Source organism: Syngnathoides biaculeatus, chromosome 13 (genome assembly GCF_019802595.1).
Source record: "Syngnathoides biaculeatus isolate LvHL_M chromosome 13, ASM1980259v1, whole genome shotgun sequence".
In the NCBI taxonomy this organism is placed as follows: Eukaryota; Metazoa; Chordata; class Actinopteri; order Syngnathiformes; family Syngnathidae; genus Syngnathoides; species Syngnathoides biaculeatus.
Window position 1 is genome coordinate 21,625,016 of NC_084652.1, and position 27,971 is coordinate 21,652,986.

Sequence of the window (27,971 nt, forward strand, 5' to 3'; positions counted from 1 at the left end):
TTTAATCTATGCAGACCACTGGTGCACTGCACATTTTAATCTGACCACTGGTCAGTACAGCTAAACTTTGAGCCTTGGTGAGTCCAATAAGCTCCACCCTGTAGTTCACTTTGCCAACTTTAGTAGCGAAAAGACATCAAATGGCTGTTGTATAATAGGTGGCTGATAAGGTTGAGGAGCGCTCCAATTTACAAAATCTTCAGGAGAGGTTTGAAAGTACAAGAAATGTTTGGTGCTGCTGAAACAGAGAAAGGAGGTGTCATGCTAAGTAAAGAGCTTCCAGATATTGAGGTAACTTCTCGAGTTTTCTCTTTCTCTGCTATGCTGACTTTAATAAACCACTATCCATAGCCTGGTACAATTAACATTGTACTCGAACTACTAAAATGTGTGAATTCAATTTTCTCATGCAGATGGGAAATCAATTTCATAGAAACATAACTGCCCATAATCTACTGAGGTGATGTGAGGTGGTCAACAGATTCTTAATACTTATATGTTATAAGTTTAAAAAACTTGAACAATGTAGTACAGTATATTCATACTGTATATGGTGGATATTTTAGGGGACCACATGTTTTTTTTTTAAATTCATGTTAAATTGCAGTCATACTTTAAATATGAACACGTCACATCACATTACCAGCAACTGTTGTATGAAACCTAATGATGAGAATTGCACTGGGTATATTAGTTTGATAAACAGTATATCTTTCCCTGACCCTTCTTGAAGTTGCAACCACATTCTCTTTGATTAAAACAAAGTGCACGTGTGCGGATAATCTATCCATCCATTTTCCGAGCCATTTATCCTCACAAGGGTCACAGGAGTACTGGAGCCTTTCCCAGCTATCTTCGGGCAGAAGGCGGGGTACACCCTGAACTGGTTGACAGCCAATCGCAGGGCACAGTCATCCACTGTGGAGCCTGTGCACATAATATACTCAGCAATTATTAATTGAAAGACCCGTTTCTTTCCAGAACTGTTTTAAATGATTGATAAAAAATACAGAAAACACAACCCCAAATGGAAAATGATTAAACTATATTTTATATTATTATTAATTATTATATTAATATTTTAAATATTTTGTGTTTATTTAAGTTGACACAACGTTAATTGTTGTCCAAAATTAGAAAACAATAATGTCTGCAAAATGTATGACAAATTGCAGAATAATTTATAGGTGCAGATCCTAAATTGATGGGAAGCCCAGCAAATGTAAGTTTAAATTGGTAATTTTTGTTTATTCTACTCAATTTATTTAACTTTTTTTATTTATTTAACCACATCAAAGGGATTCATTTTCTTGCAGGCAATTGTGGTGTACAAATGAATACTTTTGTGTGTATGTGTGTGTAACAGCAGTTCACACAACGTCAGTGCAGTGACCTGACAGCTCTTCAATATCTTATCTAATCGACCCCAGCCATTCAAACAAGCAAACGTCTCAGAATGTTCCATAATAGCAGTGCTTTGCCATAAAGTAAGATAACATAGATGGTAGTGGAAGATGTAATACAGCAATAAAATGTTACATTTTTAAAAACACCAGGTGGAATGGGGGAAAGTGTACGTTTGTGTATGCGTTTGTGACCAACAACATATACGTCTCATATTTTTTATTTTTTTAACCTTTATTTATCCATGTAAGGCAACTGAGAAAAAAATCTCATTTGTAATCCCGACCTGGGTGCAGAAACCATGTTAAAACAAAGAAATAAAAAAACAAAGGAAAATTATGTGTTGGAATATGCTCAAACCTAATCAAATAAAGAGTGCAGCATGCATTTTCAAGTAAATGTAAAAGAATATACTAACCACAATTCAAATTTGGACATGGCACACCAAAAAAAAAAAAAATCACACCAAACCTGTCTGTGTAGGGCTGTAGCCTTTGGTGGAAGCTGGACTATCACCTTAACGTGTCATATCACAGACGTGCGCATATTGGTCGTGTGTGACTCCGTGAAATTGATTATGAAAATGTATATTACTTGAATATATTTGATGGAAAAAAAATTTCATTTTCCAACATTAAGCCTGTTTAAGTACATTTTCCTTGGACATGGAGTTACTCAGATCGAAACCAACAAAAAAAAAAAAAAAAAGAAAAAATTTAAATGCTTGGATTTTGACATCAGGAAGAGCAGAAAACAGGATGATCTACCAAGGCAGTGGTTCCCAAAAATTTTTGCAGCATCCTCCATTTGGAGATGATTTTTTTTTTTTTTGGGGTATATTTATGTGCTAAATAAATATGTGCTTTACTTTGCTTTGCTCTAAATCCATCTGTGTGAGCAGATCATATCCAAACTGCAGCACACATAGCACAAGAATATTAGGTGTGCCTGATGTGGACATCGTGAACTAACGATTTTGGAGTTACCCCACCTTTTATCATCTTTCCGTGTCAAAATGTTTGCAATACAGTATGTTCTTAGTCTTTGAGCTATATTGTACTGCAATTGCGTCAATGTATGTACATTTGTCTTGAGATGAATGATTGTTTGCTTTTTACTGATTGACATGTATTTCTTAGAGCATCTTGACTCTGAATCCAAGGGTCAAGACTCATGCTCAGATCATGTCCACAGCATACAAGAAGATGGAAAAGCAACATTGGAAGCGAAATCCTGACAGGAGTTGTGATGTATGTATATCTCTGATTGACTTTTTGGGCACCGTTTTTCTGGACTCCACAAGCTGCTAAAATGGTCATATCTTGATTTCATGCAAGCACAACGCATGCTGACTGTTGTCGAATTTGGCAGGCCATTCTGCATTAAGTTGGTCTAAAACTCCAATGAGGGTGTTTTCTTTGACATGTGCCCGGCATGTGACAAGATGGTCCTTGAAAGTCAGTCTGAACTTGCGCCTGCTCGGACGCCTAAGTCCGATACAGGAGGAAGACCACTGGTGCAGTGGGTAGACCACTAATCCAATGCAATTTTGTGGCATTTTATCGGGGCATAGGCAAACAGATAAGTGACCTCTGCTGATGTGGAGTGGATGACAGATTGTGTATTTCATTACGAAATACCGTATATTAACAGCATCCTCTGAAACATTGTAGAAATTAATTAATTGAGGGAATTCTTGTTAATATATTTTTTTAAATTACCACACGGGCTGGCACGCAGCTATGTGAAGAAGGGCACACAAACAATTGAGGTTGTAGTACATACATAAGTACTGTGGACATACAGTAAGTCAACAGGTGTTGTCACCATCTCACACTGCTCATGTTGTCTGTTGCTAGACTGGCCAAGACCAATGACAATGCTCCAGTTATAGATAGAACACTGTTTCTACGGAGATACTGTATCTCCATGCAAGACTATCATTGTGTAACTTTTAAAGTGAATGAAAGAAGCTGCTTCCATTGGTGGTGGTGAATTAAGGCAGTTTCGTTAACTTCGACAAGGGCGCAGACTGCCCTTTTTAAATATGCTGACTTGTGCATGGCATGTCTGAAATGATGAAAACCCGATTTAACCCACCTCCATGCAAGTTTACGTCACCTGCTGCGGTGGATTTACACCAGTCATGAAAACAGTGCCCGATGTAATGCTGCTACAATGATGAATCAGCTGTGAATATATTAACCTACATTTGAAACGGCTTTGATCATGTGTCAGGTTATCTTTATTTCCCTTGTGTAATTTTAGCTTTTTTTTTCTAGTCTTGTGTAAAGTTAGAGAACAACTTTGATGATATCAAGCACACAACCTTGAGTGAGCGCGGAGCCCTTCGAGAAGCTCTGAGGTGAGAATAAAATGAGTTCTAACATCGACAGTGAAATAAAAATAAGATGGAATAATCAGCATGGGTGTCAAACTCATTTTCATTCGTGGGCCACATTGTGGTTTTGGTTTCTCTCAAAGGGCCGTAATGACTGCGAAACCATAAAAATATTTCATCACCTCATCATATTACACATGAAATTCATGAACTAGTTTTGGAATCAGAAATCAAGGACAGTGGGTTTTTCAACCATTGTTCATTTTTGGTAACACAAAAATGATAGTTTTCAATTTTTGTCCAGATTTTCACAAGAATCATGGTATTTGACAAATAATTTGCCTTAGCAGGCTTTATAAAATCATGTGGTGAATTGGACCTTGAATTTGACACCCGTGAAAATACGTAACCAATAACAGTTCACTGCCTATCTCTTCCTTTCATCCAATATGGAAAGTGCTGCAGTGAAAACACATTTGACTAATTCAATACTTTAATGGGCCCTACTATACAATATGATAAGCACCAACTGACTATGCTGAGTGTCCACTGTGTCAATTCTGTGATTAGGTGTCTCAAATGTGTGGATGCTCCCTGCCAGAAGAGCTGTCCCACTAACTTGGACATCAAATCATTTATTACAAGCATCTCTAATAAGGTACTCCACACACTTAATGTGACTCTACTCACACTGTTTGATCTTCTTCTTTTCCTTTCGGCTTGTCCTGTTAGGGGTCACCACAGCATTATTTTCCATCTGAGCCTATCGCCTGCATCTTCCTCTCTAACCCCAACTACCCTCATGTCTTCCCTCACAACATCCATCAAACTTCTCTTTGGTCTTCCTCTCGGTCTTTTGCGTGACAGCTCCATCCTCGGCACCCTTCTACCAATATACTCACTCTCTTACCTCTGAAAATGTCCAAACCATCGAAGTCTGCACTCTCGAACCTTGTCTCCAAAACATCCAACCTTGGGTTGTCTCTCTAACGAGCTAATTTCTAATACGATCCATTCAGCTCACTCATAGAAAGAACCTCAACATCTTCATTTCTGCCACCTCCAGTTCTGCTTCCTGTTGTCTTTTCAGTGCCATCGTCTGTAATCCGTACATCGTGGCTGGCCTCACCTCTGTTTTATAAAATTTTCCCTTCATCCTAGAAGAGACTCTTCTGTTACATAACACACCAGACACCTTCCACCAGCTGTTCCAACCTGCTTGAACCCGTTTCTTCTTCCTTACCAAAGTCACCATTGTTCTGGATTGTACCCCAAGTATTTTAAGTCGTCCATCCTCGCTATCTTTTCTCTCTTATTTTCACTAGAACTATTTCCATCCTTTTTGCAGAGTCCACCACCATCTGTCCCTCAAAGTTCCTTTCCTGGATGCCGTACTTACCCATCACTTCTTCGTCGCCCCTGTTTCCTTCACTAACATGTCCATTACAATCTGCACCAATCACAACTCTCTCTTTGTTTGGGATGCTCAGAACTAATTTATCTAGTTCCTTCTGAAATTTCTCTTTTAACTCTAGGTCGCATCCTACCTGTGGGGCATAGCCGCTAATCACATTATATATAACACCCTCAATTTCAAATTTCAGCCTGATCACTCGATCTGATACTCTTTTCACCTCCTCTGGATTGTTGACCCTAAGTATTTGAAGTCCTCCATCTTCGCTATCTCTTCTCCCTGGAGCCTAACACTTCCCCCTCCACCCCTCTCATTCATGCACATATATTCTGTTTTACTTCGGCTAATCTTCATTCCTCTCCTTTCCAGTGCATACGTCCATCTTTCTAATTATTCCTCTGCCTGCTTCCTCCTTTCACTGCAGCTCACAATATCATCTGCGAACATCATAGTCCAAGGGGATTCCAGTCTAACCTCATCTGTCAGCTTATCCATTACCACGGCAAACAGGAAGGGGTTCAGAGCTGATCCCTGATGCAGTCCCACCTCCATCATAAATTCTTCTGTCACATGTATGGCACACCGCACCATTGTTCTGCTGCCATCATGGATGTCCTGTACTACTCTAACATATTTCTCTGCCACACCAGTCTTACGCGTGCAGTACCACAGTTCCTCTCTTGGCACTCTGTCATAGGCTTTAGATCCACAAAGACACAATGTAGCTCCTTCTGACCTCTGTACTTTTCCACTAGCATCCTCAAGGCAAATAATGCATCTGTGGTACTCTTTCTAGGCATGAAACCATACTGTTGCTAGCAGATACTTCTGTCCTGAGTCTAGCCCCCACTACTCTTCAACTTTATTCATCTATAGTTCCCACAGCTCTGAACATCGCCTTTGTTCTTAAAAATGGGAACGAGCACACTTTTCCTCCATTCTTCAGGCACCTTCTCGCCTGCTAGAATACTGTTCAATAAATTGGCCGAAAACTCCACAGCCGCCTCTTCAAATTGCTTCCATACCTCCACAGCTATGTCATCAAGACATGCATTTCCCCTTTTCCCCCCTAACTAATCATTGCCACATCCTGGTCCATCACACTTGCCTCTTCTACGAGCATCCTCAAGTCAAATAATGCATCTGTGGTACTCTTTCTAGGCATGAACACATACTATTGCTCGCAGATACTTACTTCTGTCCTGAGTCTCTCCTCCACTACTCTTTCCCATTACATCCGTTGTGTGGCTCATCAACTTTATTCCTCTATAATTCCCACAGATCTGAACATTGCCTTTGTTCTAAAAAATTGGAACTACAACACTTTTCCTCCATTCTTCAGGCATCTTTTCGCCCGCTAGTATTCTGTTGAATAAGTTGGTCAAAAACTCCACAGCCATCTCTCCAAATTGCTTCCATACCTCCACCGGAATGTAATCAGGACCAACTACCTTTCCATTTTTTCTCCTTTGTAGTGCCTTTCTAACTTCCCCCTTAGTAATCATTGCCACTTCTTGGTCCTTCACACTTGCCTCTTCAACTCTTCCTTCTTTCATTTTCTTCATTCATCAACTTCTCAAAGTATTCTTTCCATCTATTTAGCACACTGCTGGCACCAGTCAACACATTAGCATCTCTATCCTTAATCACCGTTACCTGCTGCACATCCTTCCCATCTCTATCCCTGTCCAAACTGGTGTACATGTCGTCATATGCCTCTTGTTTTGCCTTCACCACCTCTACCTTTTCCCAACGTCGCATCTCAATGCGATCAATGTTGCCTCTCCTCAGTCCTCTCAGTGTCCCACTTCTTCTTTGCTAATCCCCTTCCTTGTATGAGTTCCTGTATTTTGGGGTTCCACCATCAAGTCTGCTTCTCCCCTTTTCTACCAGAAGGCACACCAAGTACTCTCCTGCCTGTCTCTCTGATCACCTTGGCTGTAGTAGTCCAGTCTTCCAGGAGCTCCTCCTGCCCATCGAGAGCCTGCCTCAACTCTTTCCGGAAGGCCGTATCATATTCTTCCTTTCTCAGCTTCCACCACATGGTTCTTTGGTCTACCTTTGTCTTCTTAATCTACCTCCCCATCACCAGAGTCATCCTACACACCACCATCCTATGCTGTCGAGCTCCACTCTCCCCAACAATTTACAGTCAGTAGCCTCCATCAGATTACATCGTCTTTACAAAATATAATCCACCTGAGTGTTTCTACTTCCATTCTTGTAGGTCCCTCTGTGGTTCTGCCTCTTCTTAAAAAAAAAATGTTCACTACAGCCATTTCCATCCTTTTTGCAAAGTCCAACACCATCTGTCCCTCAGAGTTTCTGTCCAGGACGCTGTACTTACCAATTGCTTCTTCATCACCCCTGTTTCCTTCACCAACATGTCTACTACAATCTGCACCAATCACAACTCACTCTGTGTCTGGGATGCTCCAAACTACTTCCTCTAGTTCCTTTCAGAATTTTTCTTTCACCTCTAGGTTACATCCTACCTGTGAGACATAGCCACTAAGGACATGATACATAACACCCTCAATTTCAAATTTCAGCCTCATCACTCGATCTGATCCTCTTTTCACCTCCAAGACATTCTTAGCCAGCTCTTCCTTTAAAATAACCCCTACTCCATTTCTCTTCCCATCTACTCAATGGTAAAATAATTTAAACCCTGCTCCTAAACTTCTAGCCTTACTGCCTTTCCAACTGCTCTCTTCTGCCAACGAATCCGGTTGTCCGAAATGTAGCCAGTTGAATCTCAGGAGACTGAAAATATTTAGTTTGAATTTTAAAGGTTGAATTTTTTTTTATGGTGAATTTGTTAACATTGAAAAGTTCAACTGAAATACAGCTCATGAAAATGTGATCACTTTGAAATAACAATGTGAATTTACAACATGAAATTTTCATTGGCATTTTTAATTCAAATCCTGGTGGCCCATATTTACTTCCATACTTGTTATGCAAAATACATTTCTAGTTGGTAATTTGTATTTACTTTGTAAGGACTTTTACTGATAAAGACTTCCTTCCTTTTACAAACACAAGTGTATGTGATTAGGGTTTGGTTTTTTTAGAAATTTTTGTCAGTGGTCAAACTTGGAATATCCCCAAACTAGAAACAAGACTCGGACATCTGTGACAGATGTATCACAATATAGCTATTTATGTGTTTCATTTTGTCAGAACTACTATGGAGCAGCACGTGCCATCCTGTCTGACAACCCTCTTGGTCTGACCTGTGGAATGGTGTGTCCTACATCAGAGCTGTGTGTTGGGGGGTGCAATCTATATGCCTCTGAGGAGGGTCCCATTAACATTGGAGGGTTGCAGCAATTTGCTACTGAGGTACAACCAACCCAAAGCTGTAAAGAATACAAAACCATCTCCAGTCAAGAGAGCTAGAATATACGAAATTCTCTGTTTCTGGTTTATTTACAGTAGCAACAAGTGTGCAATATGGTTTTAATGACTTTGAAACAATATAAAAAAATGTGAATTATTCCTCACTGGCAGGCGGCACGGTGGCCCACCTGGTAAAGCATTGGCCTCAAAGTTTTGAGGTCCCAGGTTCAATCCCACACCCGCCTGCGTTGGTTTCCTCCAGGCACTCCGGTTTCCTCCCACATCCCAAAAACATGCAACAATAATTGGACATTCTGTATTGCATCTAGGTGTGATTGTGAGTGTGGCTGTTTGTCTCTATGTGCCCTGCGATTGGATGGCAACCAGTTCAGGGTGTACCCCGCCTCCTGCCTGTTGACAGCTGGGATAGGCTCCAGCACTCCCCGCGACCCTCGTGGGGATAAGCGGCAAAGAAAATGGATGGATGGATGGATGGATGGATGCTCACTGACATTGGATCTTTCTCCCATTAAACAGCTGCAGCTCATTCAAAATGCTGCAGCTCAGGTTCTGACCAGAACAAAGAGGTCAGAGCATATCCCTCCAGTTGTAAAGTCTGATTTGATTTATTGATATCCAAGGAGACCACCACAATTTATCCAAGATTATTCTCCAACAATGGCATAAAAACAAGAGTTCAGAATATTTTGAGATTAAAATTTATCAAAGACTGGTTTAATTTCCCCAGGGACAGAGGAATTTAGTTCAATACACCCATCCATTTTCCATACAGGTTATCCTAACTAGGGTCTGTCTCCGATGACTCTGGGCAAGATGTAGGGTCGACTTTGAACTGGGTGCCATTCACAGGGAATTAAATGATAATCATTAATGATCCATCCAAATTAACACATTTTACACACAGTTGTTTTTTTTATCCAGACATTGGTTGAAGTTAAGTGTCTCAGTTTAGGATTTATTGAGTTGTTTTAAGTGATCTGTTTCTCCTACACCTCAAAATATTTATCAAAGTTTTTTTTTTTTTTTACTTGCTGTTGTGTATTGAGAATTTCAATGGAGATTTGAGATTTGAAATGAGATGTACTTTATGTGTATCTTCCCAGGTGTTTAGTAAGATGGGCATCCCTCAGATCCGAAATCCTGAGCTACCACCACCTGATGAGATGCCACAGTCTTACCATGCACCTATTGCTCTGATTGGCTGTGGCCCTGCTTCCATTAGCTGCGCCTCTTTTCTTGGTCGCCTTGGATATGATAACATTACCATATTTGAGAAACAGAAATATACTGGAGGATTAAGGTATCATCATTCATTTTGTAGAGATCCTCTCTTTTACGATGTAATGTTGTATCCTGCTATTGAACAATGAACAGTAAGGTGGTGTGAGATGTATTGCACTCAGAGTATTTACAGAGGGAGCATATAGTACACACTATGGTACCGGCTCTTCAAGAGCAAGTCATGCACCTTAAATACTGGAGAAAACAACAGTATCTCAATTAAATTTCCTCTAAAGATTTCGTTTTTCTATTCAGGCTGCTTTTCATATTTCCATGAATATGAAGAATACTTGTCAAAACAAAGCACAGGTTTTCAAGAAAACATCCTTATCTTATGTATTTGCCCAATTAGATTACAGGAAACATAGTGGATCAACAATGTCATGGAAAATAATCACGTTTTGTGCTTTCATGCAGTACAGCAGAAATCCCCCAGTTCCGCCTTCCTTTTGAAGTTGTCCAGTTTGAAATAGACTTGATGAAGGACCTAGGAGTCAAGGTATGAGGGCTACTATTGTATGTACTCAGGTCATGAGCATTTTCGGTAAAGACCTTTTAGATTAATGCACCCCTCCACCACACCAAAACTTGATACTGCAAAATTAAATTACATCTTGGATAAAAAAAACAAAAATAATCAAGATCTTGTTTTAGATCAAGTACCTTATTAAGCATGTGTACATGCTAAATGAGATTTTACATCTTAAATCAAATCGCTATTGTTAAAACGACATGTTGAGTAATGTTCAGTGACTATGTTAAGGGTTTTTTTTGAGTACACAAATGGCATATAGTATCATTTTTGATGGAAACACACAAAAGAGAAACAGTAAATAAGTTATAAGGCTTAAAATTTACTGTATATAAACTACCGTTTTTCTCATAGTACCTTTAAATTTTGACTTTTTCTGTCTTTTCCACTCACTATAAAAATGAGCTTTCATTTCTAAAGAAATTGTGCTTTTGCTGTATTTGTATACTGTATGTGCACTATATCAGGTGGTGTGTGAGAAGGGGCTTGGAATGGACGGAATGACTCTGAATTCTCTGAGAGAAGACGGATTCAAGGCTATCTTCATTGGAATTGGTCAGTATGCTTTAATTCAAATAAAGATTTTCTCCATAAAAAAAAGAAGAGCCAGGTCTTCAAGCAACCTGAAATTATGGCGAGAAATTAAGTTGAATTACTTTAAGGCAGCCTTCATAATACAGAGCATGGTCAGAATCAGAATAATCTTTATTTGCTAAGTAAGGCAGAAACATACAAGGAATTTGTCTCCAGGAGTTGAAGCCGCTCATACACGATGAAGCTGAGATATATAATATAATGTAATTTCAATTTGAAATAAACGGGGGGGAATTAAGAGAGATTACTGTAAATCAATTAAAAGAAAAGTTCTGTCAAGCATATTATTCTGGTTCATGTACTTATCAAAATTCAGAAAATAATTATAAAGATGGACAGCATGGTGGAGCAGCTGTAGAGCATTGGCCTCACAGTTCTGTGGACCGGGGTTCAAATCCCGGCCTCGCCTGTGTGGAGTTTGCATGTTCTCCTCGTGTCTGTGTGGGTTTTCTCCAGGCACTCCAGTTTCCTCCCGCATCCCCAAAACATGCATTAATTGGACACTCTAAATTGCTCATAGGTGTGATTGTGAGTGTGACTGTTGTCTGTCTCCATGTGTCCTGAGGTTGTCTGGCGTTTAGGGTGTACCCCCATGACTGAGCGTTGATAGCTGGGAATGGCTCCAGCACTCCCCACGACCCTCGTGATGATAAGCGGCTCAGAAAATGGATGGATGGATCGAATTTTAGTGCAGTGCATGTAGACGGCTAACCAGTCACACTCACATTCACACTCACATTCACACCGTCACTGAGTGACAACTTAAGGCACACCACCCACACCAAAATCACGCAAGTGTACCTTTGCACCATCAGTAATGGTGAGATTAGTGAGATTAGTAACATGCCGTATCTTTTTTATACTACCTTAATCATTTGTAAAATAAATAATTTTGCTGTGTAACTTCAGGTCTCCCCCAGGCAAACAGAGCAGAAATCTTCAACGGTTTATCTATGGATCAAGGCTTTTTTACTTCCAAAGATTTTCTGCCCATGGTGGCCACAGCCAGCAAGAAAGGTTTTGCACTACACACTCGTGTACATACCCACTGTGCCCAGTGTTCCATCGTCCCACTTCCCTCCCTCCAGGGATGTGCCAGTGTCGCTCCTCCCTCCCTCAATTACGAGGAGTGGTGATTGTCCTGGGTGCTGGCGACACTGCCTTCGACTGTGCAACGTCTGCCCTCCGTTGTGGAGCCAAGAAAGTGTTTGTCTGCTTCAGGAAGGGATTCACCAACATTAGAGCTGTCCCTGAGGAGGTACGGATGTCCACCCAGGAATGGACATGTAGATAGGGAGAGAGACACAGAGATAGATGGATTCTCTTTTTTTGTTTTGGTCAGATGGAGTTGGCAAAGGAAGAGCAGTGTGAGTTCCTCCCCTTCCTTTCTCCCCGAGAGGTCATCATGAAGAATGGGCGCATCGCCGGATTACAGTTTTGTCGCACTGAGCAGACAGAGGAAGGACATTGGTTGGAAGATGAGGACCAAGTTGTAAGGTTGAAGGCAGACTACATTATCAGCGCTTTTGGTTCCATGCTCCGTGAGCCAACCGGTAATCAAACTCTCATGCCTTCTCAACGGTATTTTGCTAATTCTACATATTTTTTGTTTATGTACACTTACTTGTATTTGATGCATGTTTATCCTGCATACAGTGAGGCAAGCAATGTATCCAGTCAAGCTGAGCCGTTGGGGCACTCCTGAGGTCAACACAGAAACCATGCAGACCAGTGAGCCTTGGGTGTTTGCAGGTGGAGACGTTGCTGGGCTGGCAAACACTACGGTGGAATCAGTGAATGACGGCAAACAGGCCTCATGGCATATTCATAGATACATACAGGTACTGGTCATGTGAACCATTACTACATTACATCTTTTTTACACGAGAGAAATCATTGAATAATGACTGAACAAAAAGGACATTTTTTGTAGCCCTATCACGTAACACTTTCACTGAAATATAGCTAACTCATAGGACTTGCGTATTTTACCGAATGTTACAATATAATATGAACTGCTTTTGAAAGGCCTGCAAGAATACCTTAGATTTGGAATTACACATATGTACTATTCCTTGTAATTGGACCACATTTAGGGTCTACAATAGTGATAACAACTGTAGCGTATAATTGTTTGGTATGAAAATGTAATTAATTTTGAAAAGAATACAACAAAAAGCAAATGCCTGCGTTCACTTCTTTTTTAGCTCAACGTACCTTCAATGTCACAATCAAATTATCTTTGTTCTGTAAAGGGGTAGCATGTCTCTTTTTTATGTGTGTAAACTTTAGGAAAAATGACCAAAAAAACCCTCTGTTAATTTATGTTAACGAGACGGGGAATACATTTATGAAATGAGAATTCTCGATTACAGTGTTTTTCTGTTTATACGAAAACACAACAGGAAGTGAAATTTAATTTTAATTAAGTCTAAAAGGGAAACCTACAGGAAACCAATGCAGATGTATTTTACTTGAAATAAAGTAACAAAAATGAAAACAGAAAAATATTGGCTTACATAGAGGAAAATAGGACATTGTGGGTGGCTGAAGGTGAAGTGAGCGTGACTAGGTCACAGTGTGTTGAGCTAGTGCAAAGTTGAAAGAGTGTGCGGCTGCTAATTTACTCAATATTATCTGTCACTAATTCTGTACATTCTGATAATGATTGTCATTTTCCATCCAAGAAGAATTGAGAAAATATTAATGAAAATCCTTCAGTCTCGAAAACGTTACAAAGCCATTTCTAAGGCTTTGGTGCTTCAGTGAACCACTGTCACAGCCATTATACACAATTGGAAAAAAATGGAAGTAGTGACAAACCAGGAGTGGACGACGAACTAAAATTACTCCAAGAGTGCGATGACGACTCATTCAGGAGGTCACAAAAGAATGTCAAACAACATCTAAAGACCTCCAGGGCTTGCTGCCCTCAATTGAGGTCATGACTCTACCATAAGAAAAACACAACCAAAAAATGGGATCCATGGGAGAGTTCCCTGGTGAAAACCCCTGCTGTCAGCATAGAATACAAAGTCTTAGCTAAAATTTGGAAAAAAAACATTTTGATAATCCTCAAAACTTTTGCAGAAACTTTCTCTGGACTGACGAAAACAAAAATTTTACATTTTGGAATCTGTGAGGCCCATTGCATCTGGGGTAAAAATTGCGCAGCATTTGATAAAAAGAACATTATGGCAACAGTGAAACATGGTGTTGGCAGTGTGATAGTCTGGGGCTGCTTTGATGCCTCAGGACCTAGGCATCTTGCTGTGATTGATGGAACAATGAATTCTGGAATTCTGCACTTCGGCCATCAGTTCGTACCCTCAAACACAAGCTCTCTTGGATCCTGCAGCAAGACAGTAATCAGAAACACACCAGCAAGTCCAACTCTGAATGGCTAAAAAAAAAAAAAAAGATGCTTCGGAGTGGCCTAAAGTGTGGGTTTAAATCCAATTGAGATGCTGTAGTGTGACCTAACCATGCTAGAAAACTCTCCAATATAGAGGAGTTGAAACAATCATACAAAGAAGAGTAGGACAATTTCTCACCAAGACTCATCATGAATTATTACAAATGCTTGATTTCATTATTACTGCCAATAGTGGCACAACAGTCCAGTCCAAGTCCAGTCAGAAGACCATTATAATGCTTCTCCTGGTCTGCTTGGCACATAAAATCATTCACTCTGGATAAGTTCTTCAGATGGTAGAAGGTAGTTTTAGTCATTGATTTGATATATATTATATCATCATATTCCGTTGTTCAACAGTAATTAATCACTCCCCTTCAACCATACTGTGCCAGTCATGATATTTATATCATATCATATTTGCAACCAGTTTTATAACATCAGATGATACAAATCAGGTTTCCCGAGTCTCCTGAGAACAATCTGGCAGGTTGAGGTTCAGGAAGAAGGAATGCAGCAGTTTATCAGTTCTTGGGGTTTTTCCTGGCGCTCTGCTAGCCAGTCATCCCCCGTGCTGCCAGTTTGAAGTCATAGTTATACGAAAATTTCAACCCCCGGGGAAAAATAATTCAAAGAGCAAGTCAAAAGCCATGGGTAAATGTAACAAGATACTTTTAAATGTTTTTTTAAAAGATCCAATTTCTTTTCATTCTACAGTCCCTCCATGGCCAAACATTGGATACTGTTCCAAAGATGCCACTGTTCTACAGTGCTATTGATCAAGTGGACATCAGTGTTGAGGTTTGTGGAATAAAGTTTCCCAACCCATTTGGCCTGGCCTCTGCCCCTCCCACCACCAGTGCAGCTATGATCCGAAGAGCCTTCGAACAAGGATGGGGTTTTGCGTTGACCAAAACATTTGGACTGGATAAAGTAATTACATACTTGCTTCCCAATGATGAATTATGACAGCAGTATATTTATTGTGCAGAATAATCCTGTGGTGAGCTGTGTATGTACTGTAACCAAAATAACCAGATTCTTTTCCTGTCTCTGCAGGACCTGGTTACTAATGTGTCTCCTCGCATTGTGCGTGGTACCACCTCTGGTCATGTGTATGGACCAGGTCAGGGATCATTCCTCAACATTGAGCTGATCAGTGAAAAGAGAGCATCCTACTGGTGTCAGTCAGTTGCTGAACTTAAGAAAGACTTTCCCAGCAATGTAAGTTTTTATTACTGATCATTACATTCCAGTTTTAAGCTCTCTGGTATTCTCTTGTGACAGATTTTTTTAAAACATGTTTTATTTGTCTGCCAATCAGGTTGTGATCTCCAGCATCATGTGCGGTTACAGCAAGGAAGACTGGACACAATTGGCTCATATGGCTGTGGTAAGCTAACCCAAGTGTGTTCACCTGATATACAGTACAGTACAGTACATGCTACAGATATGTTACAGATACAATGCAGATTTAAAATTACCCTATTGTGGGAATAATAAAGGTTATATTAGCATGTGTTCTTTTTGGTTGTGAAATTGATGCACTGTTTGTCTCATTAGGAATCAGGTGCTGATGCTTTGGAGCTGAATCTTTCCTGTCCTCATGGGATGGGAGAGAGAGGCATGGGCCTGGCCTGTGGTCAGGTACACTCATAACTTGACTCAGACCACGGTCAGGTGACCGTAGCAAGAAAACTTAACACACAATTTGCGCAAAACTGGCAGGCATATTGAATGAAAATAGCTCAAAGTTTCCCATTTGAATAATGATCTTTGGAGAAAATAATTTGTTAATTTTCGATCTCAAAATGGCTGGAAAAAATGCACAGTTCAATGAAAATATGTGGATGTTTTTACCAGAGCAGGAGAGCTCATATTTTTTTGTTGAGCGCAACAGCAAGCCACTCTGCCTTTTGTGTCAGATGTCTAGCTCGCATTTCACAGCTTCAAATCCTCACTTCAACTCACTCCACACTAGCATTGACTTAGAATTTCAAAAAGGCACTGAAATTTGTAGTCAGACGTTTGTGACTTTGAAAAATCACACAAAAAGCAGATGCATTTTATAAAATGAAAAATTGAATCATCCAGAGACGAATGCTTGCATTGTGTCAACTGGCTTGGAACATTTTAAGGGGCAAAATGCTATATAATGAATGAATATGTGCCGTAGCACAGTAAAAAATATAGCTCTTGATCTCTGACTGGTTGGCCACCCCTGGAACATTAACTGAATGCAAAGGGTATATGAGAAGCTAGTTGATTGACAAAACTAAAGATGTTTGGTTCCTATTCAGATATTTTTCCTTGGGTTCAAGTTATTCCACACTCATAGCCAAAGATTTATTTGAGTTTAATAAACAGAAAAATGGAAACTTGTTTGCCATGATTGACTAGCATTTTAGTCCTCAGGGACATTTCTAGTTGTATTAACATAGGGCAGCACGGTGATCAGCTGTAAAGTGTTGGCTTCACAGTTCTGAGGTCCAGGGTTTGATCCCTCACCCCCCTGTGTGGAGTTTGCACATTCTCCCCGTACCTGCGTGGGTTTTCTCCAGGGACGCTGGTTTCTTCCCACATCAACATCAACAATATGCAGCATTAATTGGACACTCTAAATTACCCCTGGATGTGATTGTGAGTGCGGCTGTTTGTCTCCATGTGCCCTGCAATAGGCTGGCAACCAGTTCAGCATGTACCCTGGCTCCTGCCTGTTGACAGCTAGGATACGCCCCAGCACTCCCACAACCCTCGTGAGGATAAGCGGCTCAGAAAATGGATGAATGGATGCATTACATAGAACCTTAAAAGACACATAATTGCCATGCGAACTTTTCTAAAATGGGGGACATTGAACCAGAGCACAATATTCACACTGCCCGAGACTTGTTGTGCTGTCGGTTGTTACAACAGACAATACTGATATTCAAAGAGGTCATTCTATAGAATACCAACTGAAAAGACCAGAAAAGATCAATGGATTTCGGCAATTAAACGTGATGGATTGTGTTCAACCAAATACACACGAGTGTGTAGCGATCATTTCAGGTGGAATTATTCTTCTCAATCTCAAATTCCCAAGAAGTAATTATAATGCCAGTTTGGCTCATTTGAGAACAATGCATTAAAAAAAAAAATGACACGGAGTCGTCTCCAACGTACACGGAACCGTGTTGCGGCCACATGTTAAACTTCGGTAAACCTCTCCCTGACAGACCTTTTTTTTTTAAATATGCATTGTTCTCAAATGAGTCCAATGCGTATTTAAAAAGAAAATAAACCGTCGGTCACACAGAGGTTTATATAGGTGAACGTGTGGCCGCGACACGCTTCCGTGTACAGAGGCTGAAGCCTATCCCAGCGGTTTATTTTCTGTTTTTAAATACGCATTGGACTAATTTGAGAACAATGCATATTTAAAAAAAAAAAAAGTCTGTCACAGAGAGGTTGACCGAAGTTTAACGTGTGGCCGCAACATGCTTCCGTGTATGGAGGAGCCGGCTCACTGTCTTTTTTTTTTTTCCAATCATAGTTGATGAATGTGAGTTTGTGTAAAACCAGGGGTCATTTATTTAAATATTATATTGAAAACATCTGAGTGGCTCCATCACAATGTGGGATGTATTCTTGATTGAGAACAAATGTAGCAACAGAGTATTTGTATGTGTCCAGATTTTCTATGCTTTCAAACTCTTCCGTGTAATTCTTGGCGACTAACTCATTAGATACATGTGTAGATCCAGTTGTCCAAGACAAGCAGAAGTTAGTTAATAGTCCAATTTTTTGTTGGCAAAAACATCCACTTCGGCATTAAATATGGGTCCTCTATGCCAAGTGTCTCTCATTTTTCCACGTACCTTCGTTTATTATCACCTTCTAAATGTTTAACAGTATTGGACAAAACTCTCGGAGACGTATTTTCGTGTCGTCCCAACCGAATTAGCATTGAACAATGCTTTGTTTGACCGATAATATGGCCAGTCACTGATTTCGGTGACGTAGGTGCACAAGCTCCATTGGCTTGGTGATGCCCTGCGAAAGGTGAAATATGATTTAAAAGCATACATATTCTGAGTTCCAAATGTTTTTTTTTCTGACGAAAGTCCTGAAATCAAATAATTCAAATTCATCATGCTTACTGTATCTACGTCACTAAAAAAAGAGGTCTGCTTTCCCTTTCCCCTCCCGACTCAACCCATTGATGTCAACATAGCAAATACCTGAGCTCCACTAGTGAGTCATCTATACGTAGGCAACTAATCAGAGGAAAACCCGGCGGTCTTAGCCAAATACACTGTAATGGATACAAAACTGGGTCAAACAGAAGTAGATGTCAGTGGGACTTTTTCTGGACAAAATCAATGTGTTTGTTAAAAATGGAATTGATACGTTTATACTAAATCTATTTTAGAGAGTCATTCCATGGAGGTCTAAATAGCCAAAATATGGGAGCTTCAGTTAAATGTAATGGGTATATTATAAGCTAGTTTGTTAACCTAACTTAAGATGTTAAGTTCACGTTTTTCCCCTTTTGGCTAAATTTTTATCTTACTTATAGAAATTCTCTCTTTCTCTCTCTCTCTCTCTCTCCCTCTATCTCTTGCTCCCCTCTCACACACACACAAACAAATGTAGACATATAACTTATAAGTTAAGAGTCACTTTTTGGGAAGGTTGGTCATTTCAGTGTGTTTTTAACATTAGGACCCCGTGCTCGTCCGTAACATCTGTCGCTGGGTCCGAGCTGCTTCTTCCATCCCATTCTTTGCCAAATTGACACCAAATGTTACCAACATTGTCGATATTGCCAAGGCTGCTTATGAAGGTGAACACATATTTTCATATTCATGTATTCTAATGTTATATTGATAAGAATAATCATTGTTATATACTTCTTTGGCGACCACTATATACTACATTGAAGCATTATTTTATACTCCACAACAAATATACTATTTTGCATGTATACAAAAAAATGTATTACAGGTGGAGCAGATGGGGTTACAGCCACAAACACAGTTTCGGGTATGATGGGACTGAAGGCGGATGGCTCACCTTGGCCAGGTGTCGGCGCTGGCAAGCGCACCACATATGGGGGGGTCTCAGGTAAAGACTCACAGTATACAAATCAACCAACTGGTCAATTGTTTTAGTTTCCAATTGCTGTTTCAGGCAACTGACATTTTTAAAAATACAATACCCATTTTCAATACATGAACCAAGCTAAAGTTGTAACAGCAGATATCCTTTGAGAATTAAAATTTATTAAAGTTTACAAAAATGGTTGTTGGAAATTAGGGATGAGCTTCCAAATTCGAGCTCCATCTCATAATTGAAACCAAATTCTTTATTGGGCTATGATGATGCCGAACACCAACTTTTGAATATTTTCTTAATTTTGGGGGATGTTGCAGACTATCAAACACAACTAGAAATAACTATATTATTGCCACATCTTTTGTTGTCAAATATTTGTGCAGGTAATGCCATCAGACCAATCTCTCTCAGAGCTGTATCTGCAATTGCCAGAGCACTTCCTGGGTTCCCAATTTTGGCCACTGGGGGAATTGACTCAGCAGAAACCGGTTTACAGTTTCTTCATGCTGGTGCCTCAGTGCTGCAGGTGACAATGTCACTGAAACAATGTTTGTGCTAATGTACTTTTCTTTCATGGAATTGAACTTTTCCAGTATTATCATGCAAATACTTGTGCTGGAATAAGTCAGGTGGTTTTATTGCCTGTAAGGCATATTTTGTGCATTTGAATTTGAAAAGCAGCTATATGGTGTATACTGGTCCCAATGCGTGTCTGTGTCTCATAACAAAAGGTGTGCAGCGCTGTTCAGAACCAAGACTTCACATTGATTGAGGACTACTGTGTTGGTATGTAACTATGCACTGCTTTAACATGTTTTGTAAGATTTGAAATCCTTCTTAGTGTTTGACCTGTGTATCTATAGGTTTGAAGACCTTGCTGTACTTAAAGAGCCTTGACATGAAGGACTGGGATGGGCAGTCTCCTCCAACAGAAAGACATCAGAAGGGAAAACCCATTCCAAGATTGGAAGAACTGGTTGGACAGGTATATTGAAATATGGTAATGATAATCAACTGTAAAACCCCTATTACTGTATATCCTAAAATAGTGACCTATAGACCAATTCTTAATTAATAGTCTGTCCTCAAATTGACCCCTCCCCTCAGAAAAAAATAATGCAGGTTCTACAAGAGCTGTAATCTCCTTTCTTATGCCACGACACCCTGATTTGTGATTGTTTAAGCCGGCTGCAGATACAGAAGGTCCAAAAACAGGGTGACAACCGCATGGGACTTTCCAGTGAATTCAACAGAGATAAAATGCAATGCGGAGAGTGCTGTATGGAGTTTGGATGTTCTCCCTATGCTTGCGTGGGTTTTCAACGGATATTGCGTTTTCCTCCTACAGGCCAAACACACGCATGGTAGGTTGATTGAAGATTTTAAATCAGGGGTGCTCAATGCATCGATCGCCATCGACTGGTCGATCATGAGGCAGTCTTGGTCGATCGCGGGAGAGCGTGCCGAAAAAAAAAGACGTCAGCCAATGTTCCCTCAAAACTGCACGTGTGCGCAATTTTGCAGCGCTGATGCAGTCTCGTCGCAGATATTCTGCGTTGCGCGCAAAAAAAAAATAATCTAATGCAAATTGAAAGTATAACATACAGCTATTCAGTTTGTGGTATTTTGCAATGTGATTCAATGAGTGAGGGATGACTGGTTGTTACATCCAATGGCACAATTCACATATGTAGTGTAAAAAAAGAAGCCACTGGTTTCTTTTAGGCAGCACACAGAACTTTCTCTAACAATGACCGCTGCTCCGCCACACTCTCTTTTCCTTGTTCACCTTACCCCCCTAAAGACGTACACTCATAATTACAAATGTTACAGTACTTACACAGGCCATCAATTTGTTTTATAATGACAGCGTCCACAGTCTGGGCATCGTAGAACAAAGACGAGCTAGACATGCTGCTTATGTTTACTTTCAATATTAATGGAGAATGTTAAAAAATAAATGCTGTTGTTTTAAGATGCAATAACTGTCGGAGTATGTGAATAATCAAAGAAAATGTGGTTAAACTGGACGAGATTTTCTCTTTTCCAAGTGGGAAAGGTCTGGTCTGAAGCCAAAGTAGAAAGTGCTGGATGAGATGATGTTTAATTTTAAAATTCCCCCTTGGCACAGCCTGATCCAGGATGAAATCACACACAATACAGTGCACAAAAAAGCAAATTCTGTATTTTAAATATCGGAGGCAACATAAAATAACCCCCCCCACCCCACGGCCCCACCATCCATCGGTAGCTGGCGAGACGGTGGCTGCTTGAAAAGTAGATCTTGGGGTAAACAAGACTGAGCACCACTGCTCTAAATTGTCCCTTTGTGTGAGTGCGAATGGTTGTTTAAATGTGCTCTGTGGGTGACTTGTAACCAGTTCAGTTCAGTGTGTACCCTGCCTCCTGCCCGAAAATAAATGGCTTAGCCTCCAGCACTCTCACACCCCTTGTGAGGATAATCGGCACAGAAAATGGATGGGGTGATGAATAAATTGTAGGATAAATAAAATACACATTTGCATGGCATTACAGGCATGCCACGAGTATTACGTTAAAGAGAACAACTTTTCTTAATGTAACATGAAAATACATGTGATGAGAATACATCATAATGTAATAATACATCTAAAAATAATTCATAATGCTTGATACATTAAGACACACTTCATATATTCTTATCTATTAACAAAAATATTCTCTGTACACTATGGAATATTAGATACTTACAGAATTGGTGTAAGATGTTTGAATTGTTTAATGTCATACTTAATTTCTGACTTCAGAGGCCAGTGAGCCTAAAATTTGGGTATTAAAAGATGAATTCTGTTAAAAATTCCTCATTGCCATTGTAAATTTTTAAATGTCAAAGGCTCAATATAATGAAAAAATAGTCATGCTGTGAATGGTATCTTACCATTTTTATGACAGGTGGTCAAATAAAACTTTTCAGCACTGAGTGTGTGTGTGTGTGTGCGCGTGTGTGTGTGTGTGTGTTGTGTGTGTGTGTGTGTGTGTGTGTGTGTGGTGTGTGTGTGTGTGTGTGTGTGTGTGTGTGTGTATAGAGTCTCCCGAGTTTTGGACCATACCTCCAGAAGAGGACAGAGGCCATTGCACGCTATAAGAAACAGCTCAAAGATGGTGGTGGTGTAGATGTGACGGAAGCCAATGTTACTGAAATGAACACACCTAAAAAAACAGTTCCTGCTGTCAAGGTATGGTGCACGCATTCACACACACACACACACCACACACACACACACAATAGACAAGCTGTTGTCTGTTTTGTTCTTTTACAAATATGAATCAAAATAAAGCATGATGTACGCTTGTATAAATTAACAGTTTTGTATGTGTGTATACTTGTGATCGTGTTTGCAGGATGTGATAGCAAGAGCGTTGCACCACATTGGCGCCTACAACGAACTTAACAATATGGAACAGGTATTAAATGATTCATGATTGTCTTCCCGAGTATATGAAAGTAATGCGAGTGGAATATAAACCCAGAAGGGTTCTGAGATTGACAGACTCAGGTCAAGAGGTGATGCACAAAGTCCAAAGCAAACATGGTGAAGCAGTACTTAGCTATTATGCTGCTCACAAATCAAATAAGTGGCTAACAGAAGTGAAATCAGTCCCAAGTGTGAACGTTATTAAGTCCAGGTTAAAAAAACCTTTTCTTGTTTTTTTGTCATGCTTTTTAGAACAATTCAACTTTTAAATTATGTTTTTTTCCACTTTACACAGTTTTAATTGTACTTTTCTCCCCATTTTGTTTTAAATATTTATAAGCACTTTTTTCTTTGTTTTTAAATGCTTTACATCATGTAAGCACATTGAATTACCTTATGTATGAAATGCACTATATAAGTATATTTGGTTTACTTTGCTAAATGTAGTAAGAGTTAGTTTGAAATGTAAAGGAAAAATTAATGCATTTTCTTTATAATTTTAGTCCATGATATTTGATTTCTCCTACCTGTCAGGTTCAGGCTCTGATTGATGAGGAGATGTGTATCAACTGTGGGAAATGTTACATGACATGCAACGACTCAGGCTATCAGGTATATCAGAGCTTTTACTGTACTTTAATGCTTGCATTGTCATTCAAGGTCAACTACTGTTTATACCATATCTTTAGTACTTGTTTACCTACAGATTTTCTGAATCAAATTTTTGAATTAGAAGAGCTGTAGAAGAGTGATTAGCATATGTGCCTTACAGCTCTTGGGTTAAGGGTTTGAGTCTCAGCTTTTGCTTTCAGCTCCCGTGTGCCATTTCTATGGTTCTCTCTTTGCTTGCGTAGGTTTTCTTCAGACACTCCGGCATCCTCTGACATTCCAAAAACGTGCTTCTTTGGTCAATTGAAGATTTTAAATTGTTCATATGTTTGAATGACCATGTGAGAGTCTGTTTATCTATATGTTTGTTGTGATTGAGTGATGACCAGTCCACGCTTTTCCCCCAAAATCAGCTGAGATAGGCTGTAGATCAAGTTCAACATTGGTGAGGATAAGTACTATAGAAAATGGATAGATTTAATTTTATATATATATATATATATATATATATATATATATATTATATATATATATATATATATATATATATTTCTGCTTGGGCGGTACGGTGGATCAACTGGTTAGATTAGAACATTGGCCTCACAGTTCTGTGGACTGGAGTTCAAATCCCAGCCCCGCATGTGTGGAGTTTGCATCTTCTCCCCATGCCATGACCCATGTGAGAATAATCCGCTCAGAAAATGGATGGAGGATTTTTCTGCTTTCCCTTGAATTTCCCCATAGCCCAGGGGTTACCAACCTTTTTGAAACTGTTATCAGTTCATCCACACTTCTGAAATAACAAATGTGGTCAAATTGCCTTAAATTTTTCATCCATCCATTTCCTACCTCTTTTCTTGGCCAGGTCGCGGGGCAGATTTAAAAACAAAAAAAAACAAAAAACATTTATTTTGTTTATTATTTTTTTCTGAAGTAACAGTGGTAACTTAATGTCCTCTGGCAGCATTGAAAATTGGCTGTCTACAGACTTATCACAACTGCAAAATGGAGTATGACTCTTACAGTGAAGAAAATAAGTATTTGAACACCCTCCTATATTGCAAGTTCTTCCACTTAGAAATCATGGAGGGGTCTGAAATTTTCATCGTAGGTGCATATCCACTGTGAGAGAGATAATCTAAAAAGAAAAATCCAGAAATCACAATGATTTTTTAAATTATTTATTTGTGTGATACAGATGCAAATAAGTATTTGAACACCTGAGAAAAGCAATGTTAATATTTAGTACAATAGCCTTTCTTTGCAATTACAGAGGTCAAACGTTTCCTATAGTTGTTCACCTGGTTTGCACACACTTCAGGAAGGATTTTGACCCACTCTTCCACACAGAAAGATCAGACAGGTTTCTGGGCTGTCTCTGAGAAACAGAGTTTCAGCTCCCTCCAATGATTTTCTACTGAGTTTAGGTTTTGAGACTGGTTAGGCCCTTGATATACTTCTTACGGAGCCACTCCTTGGTTTTCCTGACCGGGTCATTGTCATGTTGAAAGACCCAATGCGCAATGATCTGACTGAGTCAAAGAGGTTGTTCCCCAAAATCTCACAATACATGGCCGCAGTCATACTTTTCTTAATATAGTGCAGTTGTCCTGTCCCATGTGCAGGAAAACACCCCCAAAGCATGATGCTACCACCCCCATGGTTCACAGTAGGGATGGTGTTCTTGTGATGGAACTCATCATTCGTCTTCCTCCAAACACGGTCGGTGGAATTATGACCAAAAAGTTCCATTTTTGTCTCATCTGACCACAAAACCTTCTCCCAGGACTCCTCTGTATCATCCAAATGGTCATTGACATGTGCTGGTTTAAGCAGGGGAATGTTCAGTGCCATGCATGATTTCAAACCATGACATCTTAGTGTATTACCAACAGTCACCTTGGAAACGGTGGTCCCGGCTCTTTTCAGGTCATAGATCAAGTCCTGTCGTGTAGTTCTGGGGTGATTCCTCACCTTTCTAAGGATCATTGAGACCCCACGAGGTGATATCTTGCATGGGGCTCCACTCCGATTGAGATTGACCGTCATGTTTAGTTTCTTCCATTTTCTAATGATTGCTCCAACAGTGGACCTTTTTTCACCAAACCGCATGGCAATTTCACAGTAGCCCCTTCCAGCCGTGTGGATTTGTACAATTTTGTCTCTGGTTGTCTTTGGACAGCTCTTTGGGCTTGGCCATGTTACAGGTTTGAGTCTTACTGATTGTTTGGGATGGACAGGTGTCTTTATGCAGCTAACGACCTCACACAAGTGCATCAGATTTAGGATATTACATGGAGTGGAGGTGGACTTTTAATGATGGACAAACAGACCTTTGAGGGTCAGAATTGTAGCTGATAGACAGGTGTTCAAATACTTATTTGCAGCTGTATCACACAAATACCTCGTTAAAAAAATCATACATTGTGATTTCTGAATTTTTCTTTTTATATTATCTCTCTCACAGTGGACATGCACCTATGATGAAAATTTCAGACCCTTCCATGATTTCTAAGTGTGAGAACTTGCAATATAGCAGAGTGTTCAAATACTTATCTTATTCACTGTAGTATGTTGATTCTTAGTGTCACCGTCCTGTTATCGTGTGTATTTTCACAAATCACATTTAAGATACACTCTTTGTCTCAAAGGAAGTGGCTAATTGTCTTTACAGGCTATAACGTTCGACCCGGAGACCCATCTTCCATTTGTTACTGACAGCTGTACTGGATGTACGCTATGCCTGAGCGTCTGTCCAATAATTGACTGCATCAAGATGATTAACAGGACAACACCTTATCAACCCAAGAGGGGTGTGCCACTTAAACCAATCTGCTGAAGTAAAAGTCAACTAAAACCTCCCATTGTCTGACCTTTAACACATGGATACAGTCATATCACTGATATAGGCTGACATAACATTGGCAGAGTGCTTTTATTCAGGAGAGCAATTTTGTTACCTTTTGGCCGTTTGATTCGAACACAGCAATATTTTGGGATTTAGGAGAGTGGACACCTTTATGGTAGCACGGAACAGTATACACTTCTTTTGTTGGATTCATGTGTTTGACATGTTTTCCATTTGTATTTTATACCAAGTACTGGTAATATCCTGGAATATAATTTTATTGTGTCTGCAATACTATTATCTATGGTGAGCATGGTCTCGTTACATACACATATTTACTATAGTGGAGCTTGGATTTTTCAACCTAAATGGAGTTTGAGAAGCCACATTATATAATACCACTGAACAAAGTCATCCGATTGTCTGACTTTTGAGGAATTTACATGCATTATAACTGTTGTGATCAGCATTTTGTGACCCCACATATCATTTGTATAATTATCAATATTTTTTTATGACTATAGTTTCCGATTCACAATCTGTCTGGGAAAGCTGTTGATGAAAAGAGATTGGTATTTGATTTTGAAATGAGAATGCATTAATTGTCAAGGTTTTAAATAGACAAGATGCAAGTGAAAGAATTTCCTTCTGGAGAAATAAAGTACCTACTTTTTGTAGTTGGCTGTGTTATTCCACCAATAACTAAGCAATGTAACAAAGTGTATTAAAATCAGGCATATTTTAGACACACCTTTGATTTTAATCAGAGACCAAAAAGACAACTTCAAATTAGAGTTGGCTATCAAAGTACAGTAAATGGATAAGGTGTGCACTGATGACCACTTACAATCTTTTGGATTTGTTTTAAAGTAAGAACTAACACTTGTAAAGGGCATTGCACAAATGCAATGGTGGGAAGTAATAAAATACATATACTTTGTAACTGTACTTACATAGATTTTTCAGCTATCTGTACTGTGTTCTTTCTCTGAATATTTTTACTCCGTACAGTTGATAATGGATCGTTATGCTTTCTACCCCTTCTTTTTTCAAATACACTCAATCATTTCTTTTTTCAACCTCTGCAAATGATGATATGGTGTAAAAAAGAGACATAGAGAAAGGTAAAGTCACAGTGGAGATTCTGATTGTTTGGGATCTTGTGCTGTTATAAAGTACAAAAAACTGAGACAGCAGCTCCATGGAGGAAAGTGAAATGGGGAGCAATATGGGTGACAGAGGAGAAGCAATTATCCTTGATGGGGAATACCTTGCATGTCCTATGATGTGCTCTCCAAGGCCCTAAGAGGATTGTTGTCAGCCAAGAATGATTCATGGAAAATGCGTTGTCTTGTGCCATCCTCAAAAGAAAAAAAAAAGCCTCTGGTATTAAAAAATATTCAGCATCCGATTCAGTTTAAAAGGTTTGGTGGAAGGGGTTTGTGTTTTTTTAATCCGCTGCCAAAATTTGAATAATTTTATGTACACATTTATATGGCAAGTGGATAACGGCATCCTGTTTCTGAACAGTTGCCACTTTAGTTTGTATGGGGTGATCACTTAAGGTTTGAAGACTATTTTACTTTTATTGCAATTTCATTATTTGCTTAAA

At 39.5% G+C, this 27,971-nt stretch overlaps 1 protein-coding gene across 4 annotated transcripts; it reads left to right on the top strand.

Annotated features, from left to right (window-relative positions):
* Positions 1-157: 157 nt before the first annotated feature.
* dpydb (dihydropyrimidine dehydrogenase b) lies at positions 158-26,835 on the top strand. Of its 4 annotated transcripts, none has more exons than XM_061839346.1 (25): positions 158-291; positions 2,544-2,654; positions 3,687-3,769; positions 4,316-4,403; positions 8,346-8,507; positions 9,629-9,825; positions 10,224-10,305; positions 10,806-10,893; positions 11,842-11,949; positions 12,021-12,190; positions 12,275-12,485; positions 12,589-12,773; positions 15,065-15,280; positions 15,407-15,571; positions 15,672-15,740; positions 15,911-15,994; positions 19,055-19,175; positions 19,337-19,456; positions 19,831-19,973; positions 20,179-20,233; positions 20,311-20,432; positions 22,513-22,662; positions 22,829-22,891; positions 23,437-23,514; positions 26,186-26,835. In XM_061839346.1, the coding sequence occupies exons 1-25, from the start codon at positions 226-228 to the stop codon at positions 26,348-26,350; spliced, it is 3,102 nt and encodes a 1,033-aa protein (XP_061695330.1). In that variant the 5' UTR covers positions 158-225; the 3' UTR covers positions 26,351-26,835. The 4 variants fall into 4 exon arrangements, with proteins under 4 accessions (XP_061695330.1, XP_061695332.1, XP_061695333.1 ...); XM_061839348.1 differs by having other exon boundaries at positions 15,065-15,148; XM_061839347.1 differs by having other exon boundaries at positions 212-291; positions 2,599-2,654.
* Positions 26,836-27,971: the final 1,136 nt, after the last annotated feature.

What these genes read in the sequence shown, in the direction of transcription:
- dpydb (XM_061839346.1), top strand. Translation starts at nt 226, where the DNA reads ATGTTTGGTGCTGCTGAAACAGAGAAAGGAGGTGTCATGCTAAGTAAA. An exon ending in GCCCTTCGAGAAGCTCTGAG is followed by an intron (nt 3,770 to 4,315) that starts GTGAGAATAAAA and finishes TTCTGTGATTAG; the next exon opens with GTGTCTCAAATGTGTGGATG. An exon ending in AGAAAGACTTTCCCAGCAAT is followed by an intron (nt 15,572 to 15,671) that starts GTAAGTTTTTAT and finishes TCTGCCAATCAG; the next exon opens with GTTGTGATCTCCAGCATCAT.